General features: G+C 45.8%; 1 protein-coding gene across 2 annotated transcripts in view; it reads right to left on the minus strand.

Moving 5' to 3' along the window:
* Nucleotides 1-8,856: 8,856 nt before the first annotated feature.
* Nucleotides 8,857-23,074, minus strand: part of Ubash3b (ubiquitin associated and SH3 domain containing B) — a 142,975-nt gene continuing 128,757 nt past the window's right edge. For both annotated transcript variants that reach the window (XM_013346323.2, XM_026779228.1), the window contains exons 9-14: nucleotides 22,929-23,051; nucleotides 21,037-21,129; nucleotides 18,183-18,327; nucleotides 13,515-13,621; nucleotides 11,860-11,969; nucleotides 8,857-10,208 (exon numbers count right to left, since the gene is read on the minus strand). In XM_013346323.2, coding sequence (XP_013201777.2) covers nucleotides 10,071-10,208; nucleotides 11,860-11,969; nucleotides 13,515-13,621; nucleotides 18,183-18,327; nucleotides 21,037-21,129; nucleotides 22,929-23,051 — 716 coding nt within the window. In that variant the 3' untranslated portion in view covers nucleotides 8,857-10,070. The remainder of the gene's footprint in view (nucleotides 10,209-11,859; nucleotides 11,970-13,514; nucleotides 13,622-18,182; nucleotides 18,328-21,036; nucleotides 21,130-22,928; nucleotides 23,052-23,074) is intronic.

Consider the following 23,074-nt stretch of genomic DNA (forward strand, 5'->3'; position numbering starts at 1 on the left):
TACGGGGTTTTTTTGTAGCAGCTACAGGATTCATCTTCACATTCATCTTGACCTTTCGTGCATGCTCTAGTGGAGAACCCTGGCCTTTCCTGACCCGACACCATGGTGGGCTCGCCTGTTTCCCAGCAGCAGCAGCGGCTGCTATTTCACACTGAGGGCAGGCTTCTTCAAGGACTGTTGTCAACCTTGCTGTGGGGGTTTCTAAGCTAGACCGCCAGCTTTTGAAATCACGTATGGATCCAGAAAATGTTTCTCACGAGCAGCAGAGGTCATGAGATGACAGTAGGCACGAGAGAGATGGAGCCTGCGTCCTGACACTCCGCCAATGGCTGTCACATCACCTTAGCATATTTATAATCTCTTCGAATCAACTTCTCCATCTGTAAGATGGAAAGAATAGTCCTGGCCCAGGGACTGGGAGACCCAAATTAAACATGGTACCCTGAGCACCTGTAGTAGAGAGATCTTCAGACCTAGGGGCTGAGGTTGCATCTCAACAACCATGGCAGGCTGGGCCAGCTCAGAAAGAGGCACTGCCCTCATTATGGGTAGCTGTCAAATTCAGGTAACACAGCCATCACCTGAAAAGGAAGTCTCAGTGGACAGATTGCCCAAATCAGACTGGTCTGTTGGCCAATTATGAGAAATTCTTGTTTACTAATTAATGGCGGAGGGCCCCGCCCACTGCAGGCAGCACCATTTCCTATGCATGTGGTCCTGGAATGTGTAAGGGAGCTAGTTAGCTAACCATGAGCCTGGGCAAGCCAGGATGCAGAAAACCTCTGTGTTTTCTGCTTTGAGTTTCTACTGTCACTTTGCTCAGCGTCGGCTATGACCTGGAATTGGAAGCCAAATAAATCCCTTCTTTTTCTAAGCTGCTTTGGTTGTGGTGTTTGTCATGGCATTGGAGAGAAAACTGACAACTAGACTTCTGCCTTTAAGACTTCTGCCTGGAAATTCTGCCCTAAGCTTTCATGGAGGTGGGGATTTAATTGAACCAAGCAGCCCAAACATGAGTTGATTTCAGAACAAAATTGCCCTGCCTTGCATGTCCAAGGACCTGAGAATCTCTAGTACCTTAGCAAAGAAAAGGAAAAGGTGAGGAAGAAGACGAGGAGGAGGAGAAGGGGATTGGCTGTAGATTAAGTGAATGACTGCAGGACAGCCAAGGCCACTTTCAGGTCCCAGCTCACAGACAGGTGACCGCCCCCATGTCTTCACCTGTAAATGAGGCGGTTAGAGGTAAGTCATGAATCTCTAACTATGTTCTGAAAGACCCAAGCACCCCACTGGTGCCTTGGGCTTCTGCAATATTCTCATGAAGTTTCTTGAACAGTTTTAGGTGGCCATAGTGGGTGCGTGTCTAATGCCTGCCCTCAAGAGAGAAAGGCAGGAAAACCAGGAGTTTGAGGCCAGCCTGGGCTACATATGGAGTTCTGTACCATTCCGGGATACATGAAAGATGCTATTTCAAAACCGAAACAATCAAGAAACAAACAAAATGAAACAAAAAGATTTAGTCTGTGAGTCCGGGCCCCAAGAACCACACTGACATGATTATTGAGTCTCAGCTTTAGGGCTTCTTCATCACATGACTGTGTCATGTGACCATGGATAAGTTATTAAGTATCTCCAGATTCAGTTTTCTCTTTCTTACATCAGAATAGTAGTGTTGTCAAGGAGACTGAAGGTGCATAGGTGTTGAGGAGATGGCTCAGTTGGTAAGGTGGTTGATGCCACAAGCTCGAGGACCTGCGTTTGATCCCCAGAAGGCACTTAACAGCTAGACATAGACCCTGCACCAAGGAGGCAAACAAGATCCCTGGGACTTGCTGACCAGCCAGGTTAGTCAAGTCAGAGAGCTCCAGATTCACTGAGAGATCCTGTCACAAGTGAATGTGGAGGGGACAGACATGGTGGCACATTTCTTTAACTCCAGCACTTGAGAGGCGCGCTAGTCTCTATGCATTAGAGGCCACCCTGGGCTAATAGAGTTCCAAGCCAGTGAGGATTATGTCGTGGGAATCTGTGTCAAAAACAAAATGTGGAGTGGCTGGAGGATGGTCTGGAATGTTTAAGGGTACTGGCTGCTTCTGAAGAGGACAGGAGTTCAATTCCTGACATCCACATCAGGTAGCTCAGTCATTTTCCAATTCCAGGGAAGCCAATGATGTCTTGTAGCCTCTGTGGGCATGGACACTCATTCACACAGACAGATGCATATCCACACTGAAAGAAAAGTAAGATGGGGCTGGAAAGATGGCTCAGCAGTTAAGAGCATGGGCTGCTCTTCCAGAGGACCCGGGTTCAATTCCCAACACCTACATGGCAGCTTGCAGCTGTCTGTAACTCCAATTCTAGGGTATCTGACACCTCCACAACAATGCACACAAAATAAAGTTAAATAAATTATAAAAAATAAGGTGAAGAGGGATTGAGGAAAAATCTAACATTGCTCTCTGGCTTCTACAAGAACGTGCACATACCTGAACACACATGGACATGTATTCACACACATGCACACACACACATACACACTAAGTAAATTAGTGAGCAAACAAATAAATGAATGATGCGTGTGTCAGGGCATTGTAGATACAAATGTTCAATAAATGCTGTCTGTCACTTAGCTAATCCTAGGCAGCGCCATCTCTGAATCTATTATCAGAGAAACTTGTTTTTGTGCCAGACTCTGTGAGCTTCAGATAACACTCCCACACTTCCCTATGCTGTGCCTTAGCATTTGTCAAACTCTTCTGCAAAACCAAAGAGTAAAACCAGAGCCATTCTTACTATTAAAGTCTGTGCTGGGAACTTCCATCAAATACTCCCTGTACAGTCCTTTGCCGTAACCAGCCAGTCTGCTCAATGGTCACCATCTCAGGGTCTCTGTTTCTGAGCATTCCACCCAAGAGAGCATCTCCTGGCCCGCATCTCTTCCAAAGTCACTCTCCATGACAGTGGCCGATGGGTCCACTCAAAGTTTCTACCCAAACTGTGTATTCACTGTCTGTGTCTACTTCATAATGGCCAACACTTGGTTTTCTCCTCTGCTGCTGCAGCTCAGGATCCCTACCTTACGAGGAACATTTCACTCAGTAAATCCTGCAGGACAAATGAGTCCATTATATCTTACTGTCTTTTAAACAAAAATGAACATTTATCTTACTGCTTATTATAGTTACAATTGTCAGCATCATTATTACAGGTGAGGGAGGGCTGCATGGCCACAGTTCCTCGGGAGGGCAGAATTGAACTGTGAGTTCTCGAGATAAAACTCAGGCTGGCTTTCATGTCCAGAATTTTCCCTACTGGGCCACCTCAATGGTGCTCTTACTTTCACACAATGACTTTGTAATACCGGGCCAGTTTGCCTTGCAAAATCATTACCTAGAACAAATGAAAACAATTTAATTGTGCTGCATCCCATAAAAGGGGTGGATCAGGCAAGCAAAATTTAACCATGTGTGGTGGTGCCTGCCTGCAACATTGGTACACAGAAAGCTGAAGCAGGGAGATAGCATGTTTGAGGCCAGATTAGGCTATATGGTGAGAGCCTGCCTCCAACAAACTCCCCAACCTCAACAACAGGGATGACAAGAAGATCCCCACAGAAGCCAACTAACACATCAGCTTTCACCATCCTCTCTACACTAGCTCACTCACGGGGAAAAGAAAGAGGCAGTATCCGTAGGAATGAGGCTTTCATTCCTCACCCCTCACATTCCCGGGCAAGTGGAACATTCCATGAGTTTTATCTTGGCCTTAGAAAAGCAGTTATCTATGTATTAGCACATTGCATTTTGTTATCATTGACATAGGGTATCAAGTATTTCATACCCCTTTCTCATTTGATTCTTCAAAGCATGCTAGCAAAAGAAAGAAGGGAGGAAGTGAAAAAGGAGCAATATAAGAAAGGAAGAAGAAAGGGAGGAGAAAGGGGAGACATAAGGAAGAATCATTACTGTGCTCACGGATAGGTGAGCTGAGTTGGAGGCATGCAGCCACCGACCCGAGCCAGTGTCATGCCCAGCTTTGGCCCTGGCCTGGGAGCACTGCCTTCAGTAGCTTGGACTTCTTCCCTAGGGATAGGTAGACCTTGTGACTTCCCCAAGAACACAGGGACAACCAAAAGCTAAATAACCAGGCTATCTTTTCCTGGCAAGAAGCAAGCCATCTGGAATTCATGTGTGGATTTCTGGAAGATGCAGTATTCTGTTTGAGAGGAAGATGTTTCGGTGGGGGGAAAAGTTCCTGACCTAAGGACAAAGCAAACCCTGCACACAGCAACCCGAACCTATACCAATGAGAAGCGCCACATTTTGCTGATGCCAGCCTAAGCAGATGCAAAGCACGCTGACTGATTTTTCTTCGGGATGTGCAGCCAGCTTTTGCATATATCACAAAAGGGCAAAATGAGTCTGGGACTCTTTCAAGCGGAGAAGAGCTAAGAACAAGCCGGAGGGCTAAACATAACCCCGTCTTTTGTGCAGGCTCCAACATTAGCTGTTATATATCCTCAGGAAATGGACCCCACCAGGGTTGTGGATGGCTGTGCTAATGAAAATTTGTATTCATGTACTGGGCATAAATTTGCTTTCAAGGCTTATTTTAAAATCTTATTAGCTTAACATAAAATTTAGAAATGAAGCCTATGAGTATAGAATGTATCCTTAGCTAGATTTATGCCCCCCTTCGCATGTTGTTCCTATTTTTGCCCGGTGGCTGATGCTTGGTACATCTTGAAGTGGTCACTGATGGGGAATGATGCCAATGGGGTTCAGAGATGTCCCCCTCAAATATGTCACTTGTCACTTTGGTTTCACTGAGGATTGTAAGATGGAGTTTGAAAATGACAGCAAGAAGGTCACTCCATTCTCTCCCAAAGCAGATCATAAAACCTACAAAGGATGTTCCAAGTCCCTCTCCCAAGCAGGACCCAGAACTCTCCTGTGATAGGACTATGACTCCAACAACTGAGAGAAGGGGGCTTTCTTGTCTCTGATGATACAGGGAAATTAAGGAGAAACCAAGAAAGCGACATGGCTGCTGGCAACTTGTTGCAATTAGACCATATCATTTGCTCTATCGTGTTTCTCCACACACCACCCCCATTTGCCCTCAAGCTCAGCATTAAAACACTTAAGCTTTATCCCTGTTTGGTGGTGTGTGTCTGTAATCCTGGCCTTGGTGAGTGGAGATAGGGGACCAGGAATTTAACGCCATAAAACCAGGTCAAGGCTAGCTTGAACTATGCAAGTCTCTGTGTCAAAAACATAATTAAAACCGATTATATACATGTTTGTGGTTAGGTTTCAGTGGGTCTTCATTTCCTTATGAGGTGTCCCATGCTATATAAAAGTCAAACCTGTCTACTTTTCTCTTGTTTTTGCCACAGGAGCCTTGGCCTTGATCTGTCGCTGGAAAGGTATTGTGTGTTCCCTCCAGTTTGTTGAGGATAAACTGGAGGCTTCATGGAGCATGCTCTTTCAGTGACTACTGGGTTCTCACCTCTCCATCTGGATGCCTTGCCAGAAAGGACCTGAGGTCCACAGAGCTGCAAAAGGGTTCCCCTTTCAATCAGCAGTGAGCATCCCTCCGACTCTCTGTTGGAAGAGCCACAACTCCCCACCTCACCCCACCCTGAGACAGGGTTTCCCTGTAGCTTTGGGGCCTGTCCTGGAACTCACTCTGTAGACCAGGCTGGCCTAGAACTCATAGAGATCTACCTGCCTCTGCCTCTCGAGAGTTGAAACTAAAGGCGTGTGCCACCACTGCCCCGCAAAAGAGTCAGACTCTTAATGGATGGCGGCACAGTCACAGTGACCACAGTTCCATCCCAAGACATGACAGAAAGAGACCACACCACACTCAGGATTTGATTTGCAGTTGTTCTGGACCAACTGAGGACACAGCTTCTTTTTATTACATCATCTATGGACCACCCCAGTGGATAAGGTCCTGGAATGCGGTGAACTGATCACGATGCTGCCACAGCTCTATCAGGAAGATCAGCTTCTCAGCCAGCAAGCACAAATGCAGCGGGTAGGGTACAAGAAATTTGGGGTACAAGAAATTTGGTGGTACAGCGAGGCGTGGTTTTCTCTCTATTTTCGTAATTACAACCCCCCCCCCAATAAATACACTGGGATCACATAGAAAAGAAGTGATACAAAAGTCTTGTAAGTGAGAAAGAAATGGACATGCCTTCCCAATGTAGCAGGTTCAGATGGCATAGGTATAACTCAAAGGCTTTGGGATGCTCTTCTCATCTCCGTGGCAACTAAAGAACCATATACATTGTTTCCATTACACACATGTATCTCCTATGGAGTCCACCAATAGCCGAACAGCTGCAAAGTTTCTGTGCAAGTAATGGCGGTTAAGGAGTACCAGGAAAAATCTGAGAGAATGGACTGTTTATTGTTTGACTACTAATGACTCTAATTTTCAACCTACACACAGCAAACCTAAAACTCTACATATGTAACAGTCCAGTTACTTTGTTTTGTGTCGAGAGGCAATGCCTGTGGTCACGTTCCCACAGAAATCAATGGTGAAGTGTTACAAAAGCAAATCCATTTTAGTCGTGTGTTTAAAGATGAAAAGAACTTGCCTAGCAACACCATCCCCATCACTTGTAACATGGACGTTCACCTAAACAGATGCTTAGGTCAGGCTGTCCCCTGCCCTCCTTGCCAGTCTAGACCCTTCTTCCCCCACCCCCTCACTTGGCATGTGCCTGATCACAGTTTAAATGCAAATCTCCAGGAGTCCCATTATCCAACCTTGGGCAAATTTGGTACAGTTGACTGTGCCGACCTTGTGCTGCTTAGGGGAAGGCTCATCTGTATTCTGACACATGAGCATACTGAGCGTAGATTCGGGAAAGAGCAATTCATCAATGCTGTGAAATCCAAGCCAGCACCTAGGTGACAGAGGAACGCCGTTCTTGGAGCACAGAGGCAAACTTTTCTATAAAGGCAGTGAGATAGAAACTCCTCTCCCTGGTGTTCACTGAGTTCTCCATGACATTAGAAAACTGGAATAAGAGACTCCATTCTTGCAGGAATACAGTTTGTGGAGAGGAAAAGACACGCCCAGGGCAGTGTTGCACACGGCAGGAAGACCATCTACAAGTATTTCAAACAAAACTGGCAAGAGAATGATCAACAACAACTTACCAAACCCACATGGCTCCAGAAGGCACACTTTTAATTAATTAATTTATTTATTGCAAACTCATCTTTCAAATATAAGGTTACTTTAAAAATAATTCTTTGGTTAAAATATAATTAAAACAAGAAGTAGAAAGTCTCCCAGGCCTTTCATGACAGGGTAAAAAAAACAACCGCCTCTCTCAGCCATCAGATGGCTACTTAATCAGCCATTCGGATTGCATGAATCTGAATGCAAAGGGAAAGACACATTTATCTGAAAGCTATTGTCACCCTGGGGTGAAGCAAAGGGCTCCTCACAGCCAAGCAGCGCTGGTGAGGAGAGCCTGGGAAAAGGAGGGCCCCCGTGTGTCCATTAACATGCACCAAGGGTCCCCGTCAGTCCACAGAGGACATCACAGGGACAGAGCCCTACCTAGGAACGATACTGGAACATGTGCACACTTGTGAAAGCAGGACGCTGTTCAGACAAGTAATACCCTAGCAAACCCTTTTCTTACTTTCATCTCCCTTGCTGTATTTCAGATATCAGATAGCTTTCCAACATTTATCCAAAAGGGGCGGGGCTGAAAAGTTCTTTTTTTCTGCCCTGTCTGTCCCCGACTCATTCCTTCTCCCAAATATCATCTGAGCTAATAAACACGAGCCGCAGATCAGAAAAAACTCGCCTCAACTCAGGGTCTGCTGTCCATCTAGAACCTTTGTACCCATATGAAACCTGATACAACACATGTCTCTTTACACGCACATTCGACGGATTGCTCAGCTGGAGCCGATATTTAATATTTTACATAGGTAAGAGTGCAATTACATGTTAATTGAATACAGATCACCCAGCCATTCTGATAAACAATCTGGGTAATTAAACTTTTCTGTACTCAGGAGTTTTCCACTTAAGTTCTTCAGAAACTTTCTTCAGGTTCTGTCTTCTATGATTCTGTTGAAATCGCCCAGGAATAGTGGATTAAGGACAATGGGACATGGTCTGATCAAGAGAACTCATTTACCTAGATGCTTAAGACCAAGATAACTGAGAGAGATGGGGGAGAAGCTGGGAGGAACTGTTTTTCAGAAACACAGACACTGTCCATGGCATTCTTTATAGAGTCAAGGAAATCTGACGATTTAGTGGGAGCGCCCAATCTGGGGAGCTGAACCATCGGGATCCGAGTGAACAGTGGGTTCACGCCACTGCAAACACCAGAAGAATGAGTGACTGGGACATCACAGTGGCTGCACTGTGACTTCTCCTTTGAGACTTTTAATCAGAGTCTTTCCTCCAAGGTATTTTAAGGTTACAACATAATTCATGCGTCACCGTAGGGTTACATCCATGCCAGAAGCTGGGCCCTTGTTCTTTCCGTACTGGCAAGAATCACAGTTTATCTATCAAAATGTGAAGCTGACGACATATTTTCTCTAAGCATCTTACTGGGGACAACGTGAATGAAATCACACCAGGCTACTGTCTGTGGCCCTAGTGGCTATTCACACAATTAAATAGACATTGAGCTGGGCGGTGGTGGTGCACGCCTTTAATCCCAGCACTCGGGAGGCAGAGGCAGGCGGATCTCTGTGAGTTCGAGACCAGCCTGGCACACGTCTTACCTGAAAGGGCCCTAAGCCACAGAGAAACCCTGTCTCGAATTAAAAAAAAAAAAAAAAAAAAGACATTGATAAGTGATGTTTAGGCTTGATTGTCATTTATTCTTCTTTTAAATACACACACTCTCTCTCTAAATACATGAAGTAGGCGTGATGAGAGTCACAGGCAGGCTGCGACTCTCCACTCCCTTCAAGCAGCCCTTCCTCCCGTCTGTTTTAAATTGTCACAGAGAAGCAAATAAAGAGGACAGCAAAAGGAACAGTGCAGTTGTGACTGTCATCATTCAAGTCAGTCCCCTGGCTTCCTTAAATAACCTAGAACTGGTTTCGCCTATGGATATTCTGCCACAGTTGACACAGACTGTATGTGTACAACTTGACCATCGGCAAACCTTCTACAAATATCCATATCGTACAGGAGTTTCTTGCTGATCCAAATAATGAATCAGACAAACATCTGTCCAGATGTCGATCTCCTTAACTGCTTGACACAGTCCAGAGCCTGGTGGGAAGACAGATCTTGATTCAGACTGGCTTAGAGCTTTCACAGTTCATGGGGTCACCACAGGGGTAGTTTCAACTTGATTAATATTCTGCAAGTCACCGTACCTCATTCAATACATCACACATTTTCTTTATGTCCCCCTGAGTATCTCAAAGTGCTTTGGAGAGCAAATGTGCTTCTCTCCCCATTTCACAGATAGAAGCATGAAGGACCAGGCTGAATGGTGGAGTCTTTAAGCACGTGCCTTGCACATTAGCGAATGGAGCCTGCTGGGGGTGGGAGCTGCTATACGACCCTAGGACTAGTCTTACGGTTTCTAGTAGCCACCAAAGCACTCCGCAACATGGCTTTGCCTAACTTGCAAATGGAATACAAAAGACAATGCCATCCCCGGTTGGATTCGAGACACAGTCCTTCTTCCTCTTGCACGTCTCTTGAGGGTAGGGGCAGCCCTCTGGGAGAAGAGTGAAGCTCTTTAGCCATGCACAGCCTGAAGAAGGGTGGTAGTCTCTGCTGCAGCAGGTGCCCGGTTTAGGAAGACAATTCTTCAAAGCCATGCTAGCTAGGCAAGTCCAGAGAAGATGGATTTTGTTCTCCTCCTGAATCATACCTTTCTCTCACTGACACACACAGTCTCACTGTAAGACCCCCTAAGCACGAAAAGAAATAGGCGAAATGATTCTGAGCTGTCCACATCAAATGCAGTATGGGCTTTCCCTCTGCTCCTGGACATCCTGACGACTCATCTGCAACAGGCCGGTTCTTCCCGTTGCACAGGCAGCTTATTCCTGCAGCAAGGTCTCTCTCCAGTTGAAGCCCCCAGTGGGTCCATGGGTAAGGGGAAGAATGGGCGGGTCTGTCAGCTGCCATATTCCAGTTTCTCCCAATTCTTCACAGGAACAAAAGCCTAGGTATGGGATCTGCAGTCAGAGCAGCAAGGAAAGGAGAGAGCAGAAGAACAAGAGTTAATGCCTTCACCCTCGTGTTGACACAAACTCTCAAGTGTTTCCAGGGCACAGTGGCAGAAATGGAAGAAAAACCTTTCAAGTCAACAAACAGTCCTAAATGGATGGGACTGGCAAATCTAAGGCAACAGTGTGAGTTACTGATCAGCAGGATCTGGTCAACAGTGAGCACCCCTACTTCATGATTACAGATTGCTGGCTAATAGCATGGGAGGAGAGAACAGAAGCATGCATGATGCTACCCTTAACCACAGGGATGCACTCCAGATTCTGAGTGGATGACTGAAACTTGGACGGTATCAAACCCTGTGTATGTTTTTTCCCCTATATTTACACACCTATGATAAGGTTTAATCTATAAATTAGACAGAGTAAGACCAACATCAATAATAAATAAACAGAACTGTTTTAACAACATACTATAATATTGATTATGTGAATGTGCTCACCTCCACCCTGCTGATATCTTACTGTATAATCTGTATTTTCAGACCTCAGTTGACCTCAGGGTTGGGAAGAGATTAGAGTAATGCAATTGTACCAAGGATTAAACTCCAAATTGTACATCAAGTTTAAAAGGCATACCAAGAATTTCTCATTTTCTATTTGGCCATAATGGGAAATAATATTCAAGTTTTTTGAGTTAGGGTCTCATGTAGTCCAGACTGGCTTTGAACTCATTATGCAGTTAAGAATGACCTTGAAGTCCTGATCATCTGGGATCTACTTCCCAAGGACTGGGATTACAGACACACCTAGCTGATCATTCAACTTAAAAAATGTGTCACCTTTAATCTCAACACTCAGGAGGTAGAGGCAGGCTGATCTCTGTGGGATGGAGGTCAGCCTACTTTATAGAGCTAGTTCAGGACAGACAGGGTTACACAAAGAAACCTTGTCTTGAAAAAAAAATCAACAAAAGAAAAAAGAAAAAAAAGCATCAACTTTGTTTGATCTTCTTTGGGGAATCCTGCACGAGCACTTGTGACATTCAGAGAAGAAACCACGGGCTGTCGAGGCAACTCAGAGCTTATTTTTGTGTTCAGTATCCAGCCATAAGCAAGAAGCCATAATCTGCCCCAGTAGATTACAGACTGATGGGATGGATGCATACCTGAGGAAACATTTTTTTTATATATATAAATAAGAAAATTGTGATTGAGTTTGAACTCTGTTCGAAGGGAACGGAGATAGCATCCTCGCATGAAGCGGCATGGGTGGGGGGGGGGGGATGTGGCTGATGGAAAATACAGGCAAAAGGAAGAATCCAGACCAGAGGGTAACTCCGTTGGTCCGGAGCTGCTCTTTAGCCTGGTTGTTCTCACATGCTGTTTTCCCTGCTCTCCAGGCTAAGTTCTCTGTTGCACTGATACTTGCCTCTGCTTACAGTTCTTAGCATCCTCCACTAAACCTTTTCCTCTTACATGGTCCTAATCAAATACCCTACAGAATTCCACTTGCACACATCTTGGCTGAGTGAATCAGTTAACGAGTCTTCCCAGCTCAGTGAAAAATTCTGCGTCAGGGAAATTAGCTATCAGCTGGTCACCAAGCAGTTACAGAAATGCAAAGTACCACCGGCCCCATGAATGCAGGAGCGGATTACCTTCCGGACCATTTGGACGAAGTCCTTGGAGTTCTGTGGGGACAGGCCTTGGAGTTGGCAGGTACAGGCTTCGAGGGAAGATGCATGGGCCACAATCAGAATGTTATTTCCTAGGAAATGAGACAGGCTCATTATCCCGACCGGCTCAATCACTGTTCACCACATATACATATACTGAAATCACAGTGCGTGCTACAAATAGGTATGATTATTATAAGCAAATTAAAAATTTTAAAGAAATCTAGGGATAGATTTCAGCGGTAGACATTTCTGGAGTGCACAATGCCCTGGACATTGCAAAGGAATAGACAAATTTGGGGGGTGGAGACTCTACCAAAAGACACTTCTTTTGAAAATATTCACAATAATATCTAATACCTCGTACACCATAATAGTATCTAATATCCTGTGTGATAATTTAAAAAGAACTGAAAATTTTTTTCCAAAGGAAAAAGTAGAATCACAGATTTATAAGAAGTCATACCCCCACACATCATGGGAGTAAGGAGGTTCATGTCTCTACCCAGCCTCCCCCGTAATTCCATGCTTCACGATGTAATGTTTTACCATCAAAAGCATAGAAAGAGATGTGGGTACAAGTCACGATTCTGATCTCACCAGGCTCATCAGCACTGTTTTGGGTGTGAGCATACAGTGTTTGGTGACGCTCTCACATGGATATGTAACCATCAGCACAACTGACACACAAGCTTATTGTTTTCTGTCTGCAGGCTCCCTGTGTTGTGTGATGTTTTACCCCTTTTGAGGGGCTCACCATACATCTACCAAATAAATCACACACAGAGGCTTATTCTGAAAGACTCTAAATGCATTTCTGAGGCCTCTCAGCTCTAAAGACATTGTCTGAAGCCTCTTAACATTTGGAAACAGGACAGTCACCCCCCCCCCCACACACACACACATGCTAGACTGCTCATCCTCCTGTGTCCTTATGAATAATCTTCAAACATAACTCCATTCTGGGAATTGAGGCAAAGACAAGCCAAAGATGTTAACTCAGTTCCTGATGTATTGATTTAGTCACTGGAACAATGTCAGGATGGCCCACAGATGCTCCCCCTTATCTCACCTGACCACGCAGCTATTCTCTTGCCCTGGAATAGACCAGTCACTGCTAGTAACCCTTTGAATAAGCCAATCCAATAAGTTGGAAAACAACCTTCAGGTTGCCGGCCTTGTGTCTGTGGCTTTTCGCTTTAAAAGATGGGCTGTAACAGCTATTGCTGTCATTCATATCCTGAACCTGAGACCAGTCTCCAAGAGGCAAGCAGTGCATGCATTTCTGTGGATGAGTTTTGTGTCTACACAGCAGTCCTCATCCTGGATCACTGCAGGGAGATGGTATTATTCTATAGAACTTCTGGAAATTCTAACTGGGCATTCTCCCCATAGGATACATTGCAGAGCCCAGCTAACAATGTAGTAACGCCATCTACCGGGTCCCTGTGCATCACTCATGTTACATGCTCACAGGCTATCGCAAACTGAACATGAAAGGCTCGACAAGAGAGCCTGGGAATATTTGTCTTTCCTACTAAATTGGAAAAAGCAAATTCAAAACACCCCGAACAGCCCATAAATGGCAAAGGAGTGATGCCCACGTGTGCAATGGGGTCCCAAGCAACACCACCTACCTTTGCTTTTACATTCGCTTATTATCTCCTTCGTCACTTGGAAACTTCTGCTGATGTAGGTGTCATAGGATTCGGAAATCACTAATTTGCTGACTGGGATGTGAGGTCTACAACAGAAAAGCAAACAAAGGAGAGGAAACATTCTGACGTTTTGATCCCGAGATAAAGGAACATGACATCAACTATCTATACTTCCAGATCTTTTGGAAGATCCCGTGTTTCTGTTTCCTCGTTTCTCAGGAAAGAAAGGGGTGTAGGGCAGAGACTTTCTGTCAGGCAGATGCTGAGACTTAAAAGTTATGGTGTCACGCACAGTGACTCAATGGAAAAGGGAGGCATTCTGTGACTGTCTTACCCACAGGGACACACTTAAGCAGACTGCATACTTTTTGTGGCACCACTGGTCACCGAGGGTCCTAACCATCTGGCTTAGGGGGAGTAAGGTGGAGACTGGTCCCTCTGTATAGATTACTGGGAGGGCTCGAACTTTCCTTGGCGGCTTTATGCACAATGAGCTGCAAGGAACGCTCAGAAAAACGGATGTGCTGTCCATCTATTTGTGAGCCAATGAAATTCCCATCAGCCACTTTTCTCCTCTTTGCATCTTATTTTAAACCATGCACCCAGTGCCAGGAAAAGCCCGAGAGACATAAAGATGAATTCATTTCTCCACTTGAGAAGCTCCCTGTGTGGACCAGGTGGGGATGCTATAGAGGGAAACCATAACTGTGAGACCCAACCTACAAGGGCATTTGATAGGGGAATCAAAGTATTCACCATGGTGACCAGTCACCCATGCCCATGGGGAGGGGTCTGTTTACCCCTCTGTCATTTTATGGAGTTTTTGGTCCATGAAGTATTTGTCTTATCTATGTCCTATGCCTTTTCCATTTTCTTGTGTCTTTAATTGTTGAATTGTGGTGTTGTGCTGGTACAGGAGATGTTGAGCTAACTTCACAAGGCATCTTGATTATAACTTTGAAATAACTACTAGTTAAAATTAGTCCAGAAAATATTTACTCAGACCCCCGTGCGCCAGGGCTCTCTGAAACCACACCGCCTGCATGCTTCCAGTGGGGCCTTCCCAGCAACACTTGCATAAATTCTAAGTCTCTAGGTGACAAACTGGCTCTGAGGTGACAGCTGACACGCCGTGTCTTTAACTATTCTCAGAGCTGGGATTTGAAGCTGAGTCTTGGATGTGTCCTGCGAACGGAGCCTCTTACACAGGACAACTTCCGATAGTGTTCTCTTCGAGATCACCCATCACAGCTGGGCATGCTGGCACAAAATGAAATTTCTGCACTCACGGGGCTAAGGCGGGAGAACGGCTAATGGAAACTAAAGGCCAGCCTGGGTAACACAGCAAACAGACCAAACAACCAACCAACCAGCCAACCAAACACGTAAATAATTGGTCAACCAACCAATTAACAAACAAACAAACAACCCCGAAAGCCTGTCTGTCTATCTGGTGCTCTATTTTATTATCAGGAAAGCCAACACTGCTGTGTTCAGAGGGAACTTGCTTTTCCTCATCTTCACTCAACAGGTCCTCTTCTCCCAGAAGGAAGCTTCCTGATGCCCACCACCCGACTCTTTCCCAGAGGACACAGAGAGGCAAGAGTCACCACCACTAAGGGACGGACATCTTTGTTCTGGAGGATATTCCTCTTTCTGGCCTTTTTTGTCCACGCCCACCTCTGGCGCAGTTCCACCGTGAGTGATGTTATCCTGTCTCCCAGGAGCTCCTCCCCCCACCCCCATGGTGTAACAAAAGGCCACGATGTCTGGTCAGGGAGTCACTCTGTGGGTGAGACCACACTGTCATATTTGAGATCTGTGTAAACGAAAAATGGTATCTTAGGACCTAGCTCTCCATCTGTTCTTGCCTTTGGTTTCTCCCAGCATCTTGAAGGATGTCCTGACGGACATGAGGCAGAGTCCAAGTTTCTCCTATGAGCAGGACCTATCTATCACACTGCTAACTATATCTACAAGGCCCTGTGTCACCTTTAGAGTTAGGTCAGCTTCCAACCACTTACTGTACCTGGAACTTGAAGGGTTCCCTGGTGGTTCTCCCAGCATTCTCCCATGGCTACCCTCTTCTCCAACCTGTACTGGTTCAATCTGTAGTGCAGGCTTTGCCCTGAGCTGCACTCAAAGCTCAGCCCGCTGGCACCCCACATCCATGACCTGCTTCAGTCCTCTGTCCTCCCTGGCCCTCCCACAACAACCAAAATGTCAGGGCCCTGTATTCTGCTCTAAGTGTTTCCCAGTGGGAAGAATATTTTGTATTTGTTTTTATCTCTTGTATTCTTGGCCCAGCTCCCTTGCCTGCTTTCTACACCCAGCATCCCACAGGCTGCTGCTGCTACCTGTGGATGCTGCCTAGCTATGAGGTACTGGCCTCGTATGGTTTCCTCACTTTGCTTCCAGCCCTTCTCTTCCGAGTGCATAGAAGTGTACCATGTATGTACAGGAGCATGATGTGGTTAGAATAGGCATCAGCTTGCCTGGAAATGGAGTTACAGACAGTGGTGAACAGTCACGTGGGTGATGGGAACCAAGCACAGTTTTTCTGCGAGAGCCCATAACCACTCAGCCCTGGAGGCCAGGCTCTGCAAGCGGAGCATGCTTGGCTCTGATTATATTGACTCCTGGGAGTGTTTCTGAGTCACCATTTGAGCTTCATTTACTTGCTCCAACGGTCTTTTGCAGTGCTTCTGCCCCTTCCTAACGCTGTGACCATTTAACACAGATCCTCGTGTTGTGGTGACCTCCAACCATAAAATTATTTTTGTTGCTACTTCATCAATGCAATTTTGCCACTGTTATGAATCATAATGTAAATATCTGTGTTTTCTAATGGTCTTAGCAGACCCTGTGAAAGGTTGTTTGACCCCTCAAAGGATTCTCAACCACAAGTTGAAAACTGCCGGCCTATTCACTTGGTGCCATTCATGACAGTGGTCAATTCTACCATACTGCCTCTCAAATTTTACTTTTGGTTTTCTCAACTTATTCGTGGAATCAGAGGCTTCCTATTCCTATTCAAAATTTGCAGAAAATGTGACACTCAATTTTAAAATGGAAAAGAAAACCTAGAATAAGGACCATGTCTTGATCTAGCAATTCCCAAGATTCATCCTGCCTGCACAGCTGGTGGGTGTGTGGCCTGGGTGCACATCTGGAGTGCAGTGAAAAGCTCAGCGGGAACACATCTGTAGAACTCTGTAGGTCATCCTGGGAAACAGCGTGGACACATGCTCAGAGGAAACTAAAGCCCAGCCACCCACGAGGACTCGGATGGGGCTGGGTGGAGAGGGGAGAGCTATTTCACTAGTGTCAGCCGCAACCTGACCTCGTTCCCAGGCAGAAAGGTGAAGGCATTGGCACAGGGACAATAGTCTACTGCTATTTCCCCCCAGGAAGAGAGAAACAATAGCCAGAGAGTGGCCAGAAGAACATGTGAGGTGGACGAGTGATGAGTGCAATTTAATGGGATGTCGGAGGAAAGCTAATTCCCTTTAGACAGAGCTGAGCAACTGCGCTATCTCAGTTCCTACACACAGAGCAGAAGAAGGGATATGGAGAAGGAGATTCTCTTCCACCTTGTCCAGGAACCCAATGGATTATCCACAGTAAGAGGCCAACAGAGAGCACAGGGAAGACAATTCTATGCAGAATGGTCAGTCACTCTGCCAAATTCTGCCCTAAGAAAGAGGAATTTCACTTGCTACTGAAATGGTTGTGATTTCTGGTCTTCCCTCAAAGCATTGGGTGGGCTTTTGATTGGTACTGCCACTGTATTACTATTGGCTAATTCTTTACCAGGCATGCAGACTGTTCACCTGGGGGCATTGAAAACATTCTAGCACAGAGAATGGTCTAATGGTTTAATCCTAGCACAGAGAATGGTCTAATGGAAAGAGCAATAAACAGGACTAGATGGCTACTAGGCAGAACACACAGAACCGGAGACACAGAGAAATATTAATAGATGTCAATTTTTTTTAACACAGTGATGTCATCGTTATTATTTCCACACATGGTCACAAGACGTTTTACCATAGGCAAGCCATTTGGACTGTCATATACATAAAAATGGCTTTCTGGGCTGGGAACGTGGTTCAGCAGAGTGCTTGTATGTCTGTGTGCATGCACACACACACACACATCTCAGTTGCTTTCCCTTTCCAAGATCATAAGAATAACAAATGACCATAGGAGAATTAAAAATCCAGTGGAAGGCAGATATGGCAGCCCGTGCCTGTAGTCACAGCCCTTGGGAGACACTCAGGAAAATCAGGCCTTCCAATAATGAGACCCTGACTCAAAAGGATAAATAAGTAAGTGATTTGGAAGGTCTAAGGTAGAAATGGATGTCGTGTCCCACATCCACTGAGCTGTTCTATCCTCACTTTGTGTGCTTTCCTAAAATACGCTATGTCATTACTGCTACCCTGATGCAGATATAATAAATATAATTAAATACAAGGGAACACTGGACTTCCCCAAGTCCTGGTTTCTAAAATTGGAGCTTGATTTCTACCACTATAAACAATTCTATGGAGGTCTTGTGAGATCCATCATCTGCTTGATGAACGTGGCACGGTAACAGTGCAGGACACAGGGTACCAGGGAGACAGCAAGTTAGGAAGTTACCTGTAGGTTGTATCAACACTGAGGTTGGCCGCAGCTAACTCCGATGGAGGTATCCACGCCGGTAATGTGTTCCCAGCAACCCACTTTGTCCATTCAAATAAGCCGGGCTCGACCCGAATCTTTAAGTGATTGTCTTGTTGTAAACCTTAGGGATGAAGTGAAACGAAGATGAAGGAAGTTTCACTAGATCGTCAGTGGAAAAGAATGAACCACACAACAAGCTGTGACAAAAATCACAAGGCAGAGCACGATGTGCAAGCTTCCAAAGGAGGGAAGCAACCAAAAGTCCTACTGAGCTCTTAATGTCTGTAACCACAATGATGCTAACCATGGCAAGAAAACCCTAATGGTGTACTAGTGCCATGATAACCAACAGCACTCTAGCTGGTCTTAAGACCTGCTCAGTGTGAGCAAAATCATGCCTGGTATCAGAAACCTAGCCAACTACCTGGGGTTAGTGAAGTCACAGATCTTGGGGGGAAGATCCTGCAACTTTACTAAACCAGTACAATCCCCAACTACATGCTAAATATTCATCCTTAAACCCCACACAAGTATGGTCATCATCCTTTACCAAGGAAACTTCTCTTTGCAACAGCTGAAACACATTACAGAAGACCACAACTAATCAGAGGCAGAATTGTGGAGCTCAGTCCCAAAAGATCCATATACAGAACCCTAACCTACATCCCACACCAAACGTTCAGGTGAATCTTGAGAAAGAGGGAGCTGAAAGATGGGAAGAAACAGAGGTCCAGGGAGTTTGCTACAAGAGTGTGTCTCCTAGGAATATCAGAAGATAAAGCCTCACAAACATGATGGGCTAAACATGAGCAGAACGAAGATGGCACCAGCAGACATGATGGTGGAGTGGGATGGGGAAGCCCACGAAGCCTCAACCCTACATAAGGAACTGTGGGCCACTGGGCAGTGTTGAGAATGGGAGAGTGGTTTTCTCCAGGGAAGAGCGTCTCCGATGGCTGTCCAATACTAAAGGGTCAGCCTGAAACCATCCATACAGGTAGCACTGTACAAACGGGACAGATGGTACTTAAGGATTCAGAAAGACAAATGCACACTGTAACAGCTGATGAAAACAGAGGTCATGAGAGACAGTGGGGGGTGAGGCAAAGGGTTAGGGAAGAGAAAAGGGAGGGGGAGATGGTGTAATGGTACTCAAAAATAAAAAATATGTTAATAACAATGCAGTGATTGCTTTCCTACTAGACTCAATATATCACTTAAGTTGGAAGCACACAGGTTTGGACAAATTTATAAATTTGTGTTTTACAGTGTAAACTGTAAATGAATTTAATAGGTAAACTTTACAGTTATGAACAAAGCATGTGCTAAAAAAATACAATAAATTTACCAACAAGTACATTTTTTCCTCTGGCTGCACCTCCACCATGCATGCTGGCCGTTAGCAGATTGAAGAGAAAGTCTCCCCTCCTCAAGTCATTACCCAATCTGTCCAAGCTTGTGACTCCCTTTGTACTGCCAGAAACAAAAGTCTCGCTATATGCGCTAGGCTGACTTCACACTCTCAGTCCTCCTGCTTTGGCTTCCTCTGGAGTGCTGGGATTACAGGTGTGCACCGCCATGTCCCTCTCATCTCCACACTATAATTCTCACTCTAGTAAATTCCATGACATCTTACAGAACAAAACTCAAAGCCTTCGGCTAGTCTCATGGCACCCACGACGGTACAGTGGCTTACACTGTACCTGGGCGGCACACAAATACTCGCTTTGTCCATCAGGGAACCCAGCATTTACATGTGGCAGTGCACACGTTCTGTTTTATCGTAGTGTGATTCCCCGGGAGCACAAATCTTCCCTTCAGACTCACTCAGCTTTCCTTACACCGCCTCTAGTCCAGTTTCTCTGTGCACAGTGAGCACACAGACGCTTCTGTACTGAGAGGAAGGTTTACTTAAGGTTAAGAACAGAGGACTCAAGTGTTGTGTCAAATCCTTGGCTGGCTTCTTTATTTCTGGCTCATTTGTTTGTCTGGCTCAAGTTCAGTCCAACTCCCCGCCTCCCCGCCTCCCTGCCTCCCCTGCCCCATCTCCTTTCCAATGCGGGGAGAATAGAGACGGCTCTAATACAAACTTCCATGGGTTTTAGGGTGAGAGCTGAGTACTTTTATAGTGAGGGGGCTTTTAAAGCCTTTCCAGTTTGTGGGGTACAGTGGTGTGTACCTAATCCCAGCACTCAGGAGGTAGAGGGAGGTGGATCTCTGTGAGGCTGAGGCCAATCTAGTCAACAAAGTGAGTTCCAGGCCAGTCAAGGCTACACAGTGAGACTGTGTCTCAAAAATAAGTGAATAAGTATGTCTTTCCAATTAACCAAAGAAAGTAAGATGGTGATGCTGTGGAACTCCCTACAGCTCAGCCGCTGCCATGAACAAAAGGTAAACAACAGATTCAGCTACTTAAATGCAGAGAGAGAATCATGTCTATAAAAGGTGTAAAGATTTCTGTATAGCTATAACCCATCCAAGACAGCTTAAAATTCTTAGAGAAAAATGATTAGCGTCTCCCCTCTATCTGGATGACATCACCAGGAGTATGACTTTTGTTTAAGGTTGGTCACCCTGTGGAAGAATTTTCAATAAAAGTTACAGATTTGTGTGAGCCAAGATGGCTCAAGCCTGTAATCCTAGCACTCAGGAGACTGAGGCAGGGGGATTGCTGCAGGTTTGAGGGTAACCTCAGCTACCTTGAAACCGTTTCAAATAAAACAACAACAACAAAAACAAACTTTCAGTTTTTGAAGCTCCATAACTCTGCAGTAAGTGCCAGGAAACAGTCGGATGAACTACATAACCGCTGTCAAACTACGAGTCTTACCTTTCAATATATTATGTGCAGTCTGAACGCAGCGTAGGGATGGAGAGCAATAAACGTGATCAATAACGGTGTTACTTTCTAACAAGGCTTCACCTGCCGAGCAAATCAGCCGAGAATCAGCATGATGGAGTCACTTGGGTTTCATCTTGATCTTCGATGGGACCAAGCCAAGCAGATCCGCACACCTCCCTTCCCCAGCAGCAGCTCACGGAGAGCCAGTAGTGTCAGCCAGATCCCCCATCAGTGCATCCACAGAAGAGGTAAAGCAACACGCCTCTTCATGACTTCTTTCTTTCTCGTGCCAGCATGCAACAAAATGCCCTCGTGGGGAGGCCTACCAGCAGGGTAATGCTCTGACCTTTACTGGGAAGATGCTGAAACCCGTTCTGTGATAACTGGGAGGGGGTTAGTCAGACTTTGTTATAATTCCAGTGTGGGAACCCAATCTCAGCTGCCAGACTCTTGAACATCAGAGACCCAACTAATGCTTTAATGCTTCCCCACGTGGTCCACTGCTTTTCTCTAGTAGGCAAACGCTAAACATCTTCATGTGGGGTCAGTGTCTTCCATGGACTTGGTTACCTTGCCAGTCCTTTCTCCTGACCTGACTCAACCTGTGCTCTAGAAGTAAGAACAGCTCGCAGCATCCCGTGTACTCTTTACTATCATTATATTAATCCTTTGAGATTGTTTCAAGACAGGCTTCTCTGTGTATCCCTGGCTGTCCTGGGACTTGCTCTGTAAACCAAACTGGCCTCAAACTCACAGAGATCCACCTGCTTCTGCCGCCCAGGTACTGGGATTAAAAGCATGTACTACCGCCCGGCTTCCCCTGTAATGTTATTCATTTTTTAAAATGTATTTATTATTGTTGTTGTTGTTGTTGTGTATGTGTGTGTGTGTGTGAGGGGGGAGAGAGAGGAGAGCACATGTACATACGGAAGTCAGAGGTCAACTTTAGTTCCCTCCTCCCACCTTTGTGTAGGTTCTGGGGACTGAACTCGCTCGCCAAGCTTTTGTTGTGTCTTTTCTCAGTGAGCTGTTAGCTGCAGGGACCTCTCGATGCTATGCCTAATCTTTGCGGTTTGGTTTCTATTGTCAATGCCAAGAAGACCCCTCTCTCCCTTCTGTTCCTTCGTTACAGACGACCCCTACGTGACCCCGGCTCACCTTGCCTTTTATTCATCCTTTCTTCTCCCTTCTCCATCCTCGTTGCTTCCTCCCATCCCTTCTCTTTTCTATTCTCCTCATACTCTGTGTGGCTTGTTGTTCGGCCAGCCATACAGTCTGACAGCCACCCACAACACACACATGTGCGTCCATTCACACCTGGGTCCCAGTTACCTCGTCCAGGAACTCGCCCCGAAGTAAATGGTCAATAAATATGTACCGGATGACTGAGGAGTACACGACAGTTTCTGCACAGCCAGTACAGGAAATGCTTTCAAAGAACTGAACAGCTTCAAAAAGTCACTGGGCCTGTGCAAATTCAGCAATGCCCCTCCCTGTACCTCTTCCTCACCCTCAGCTCTCCTTACACCTGCTGGCAGATGCTACTGTCTTGAGCTATCAGGGGACACATGACTAGACCAGTGGCATATGCAAACCAAGCCTGGCTTTCCGTCTCCATTCCTCGCCGGGATCCCGTCTGTAACCAGCAGAAGCCTACCTGGAATCCCAGCCCAAAGAAAGCTGAGGCAGGAAAATCTGATATTCTAGGCCATCCTGGTGGTCTATAAGACCCGGTCTCAAAAAAACCAACAAAACACACACACACACACACACACACACACACACACACACACGGAAGTCCCAAGAAGTGTGTTTACACACTCATGATGTGGGTCTGTCGAACGAGCCAGGAGACACTATGCAATCTCAGGGGCCCTTACCCACTAGCCTTGCTTGCATACACCCAAACACAGTGATTGGCGCGTCTTTCTCGTAGTCTCGGAAACCACCACTCCGCTGAGGTAAGCTATGAGGCATGTTCAGGTTGGTGCGTATGTAGCGGCCTGGTGGGGGAAGAAGAACAAAT

This window comes from Microtus ochrogaster, chromosome 5 (assembly GCF_000317375.1).
Source record: "Microtus ochrogaster isolate Prairie Vole_2 chromosome 5, MicOch1.0, whole genome shotgun sequence".
Taxonomy (NCBI): domain Eukaryota; kingdom Metazoa; phylum Chordata; class Mammalia; order Rodentia; family Cricetidae; genus Microtus; species Microtus ochrogaster.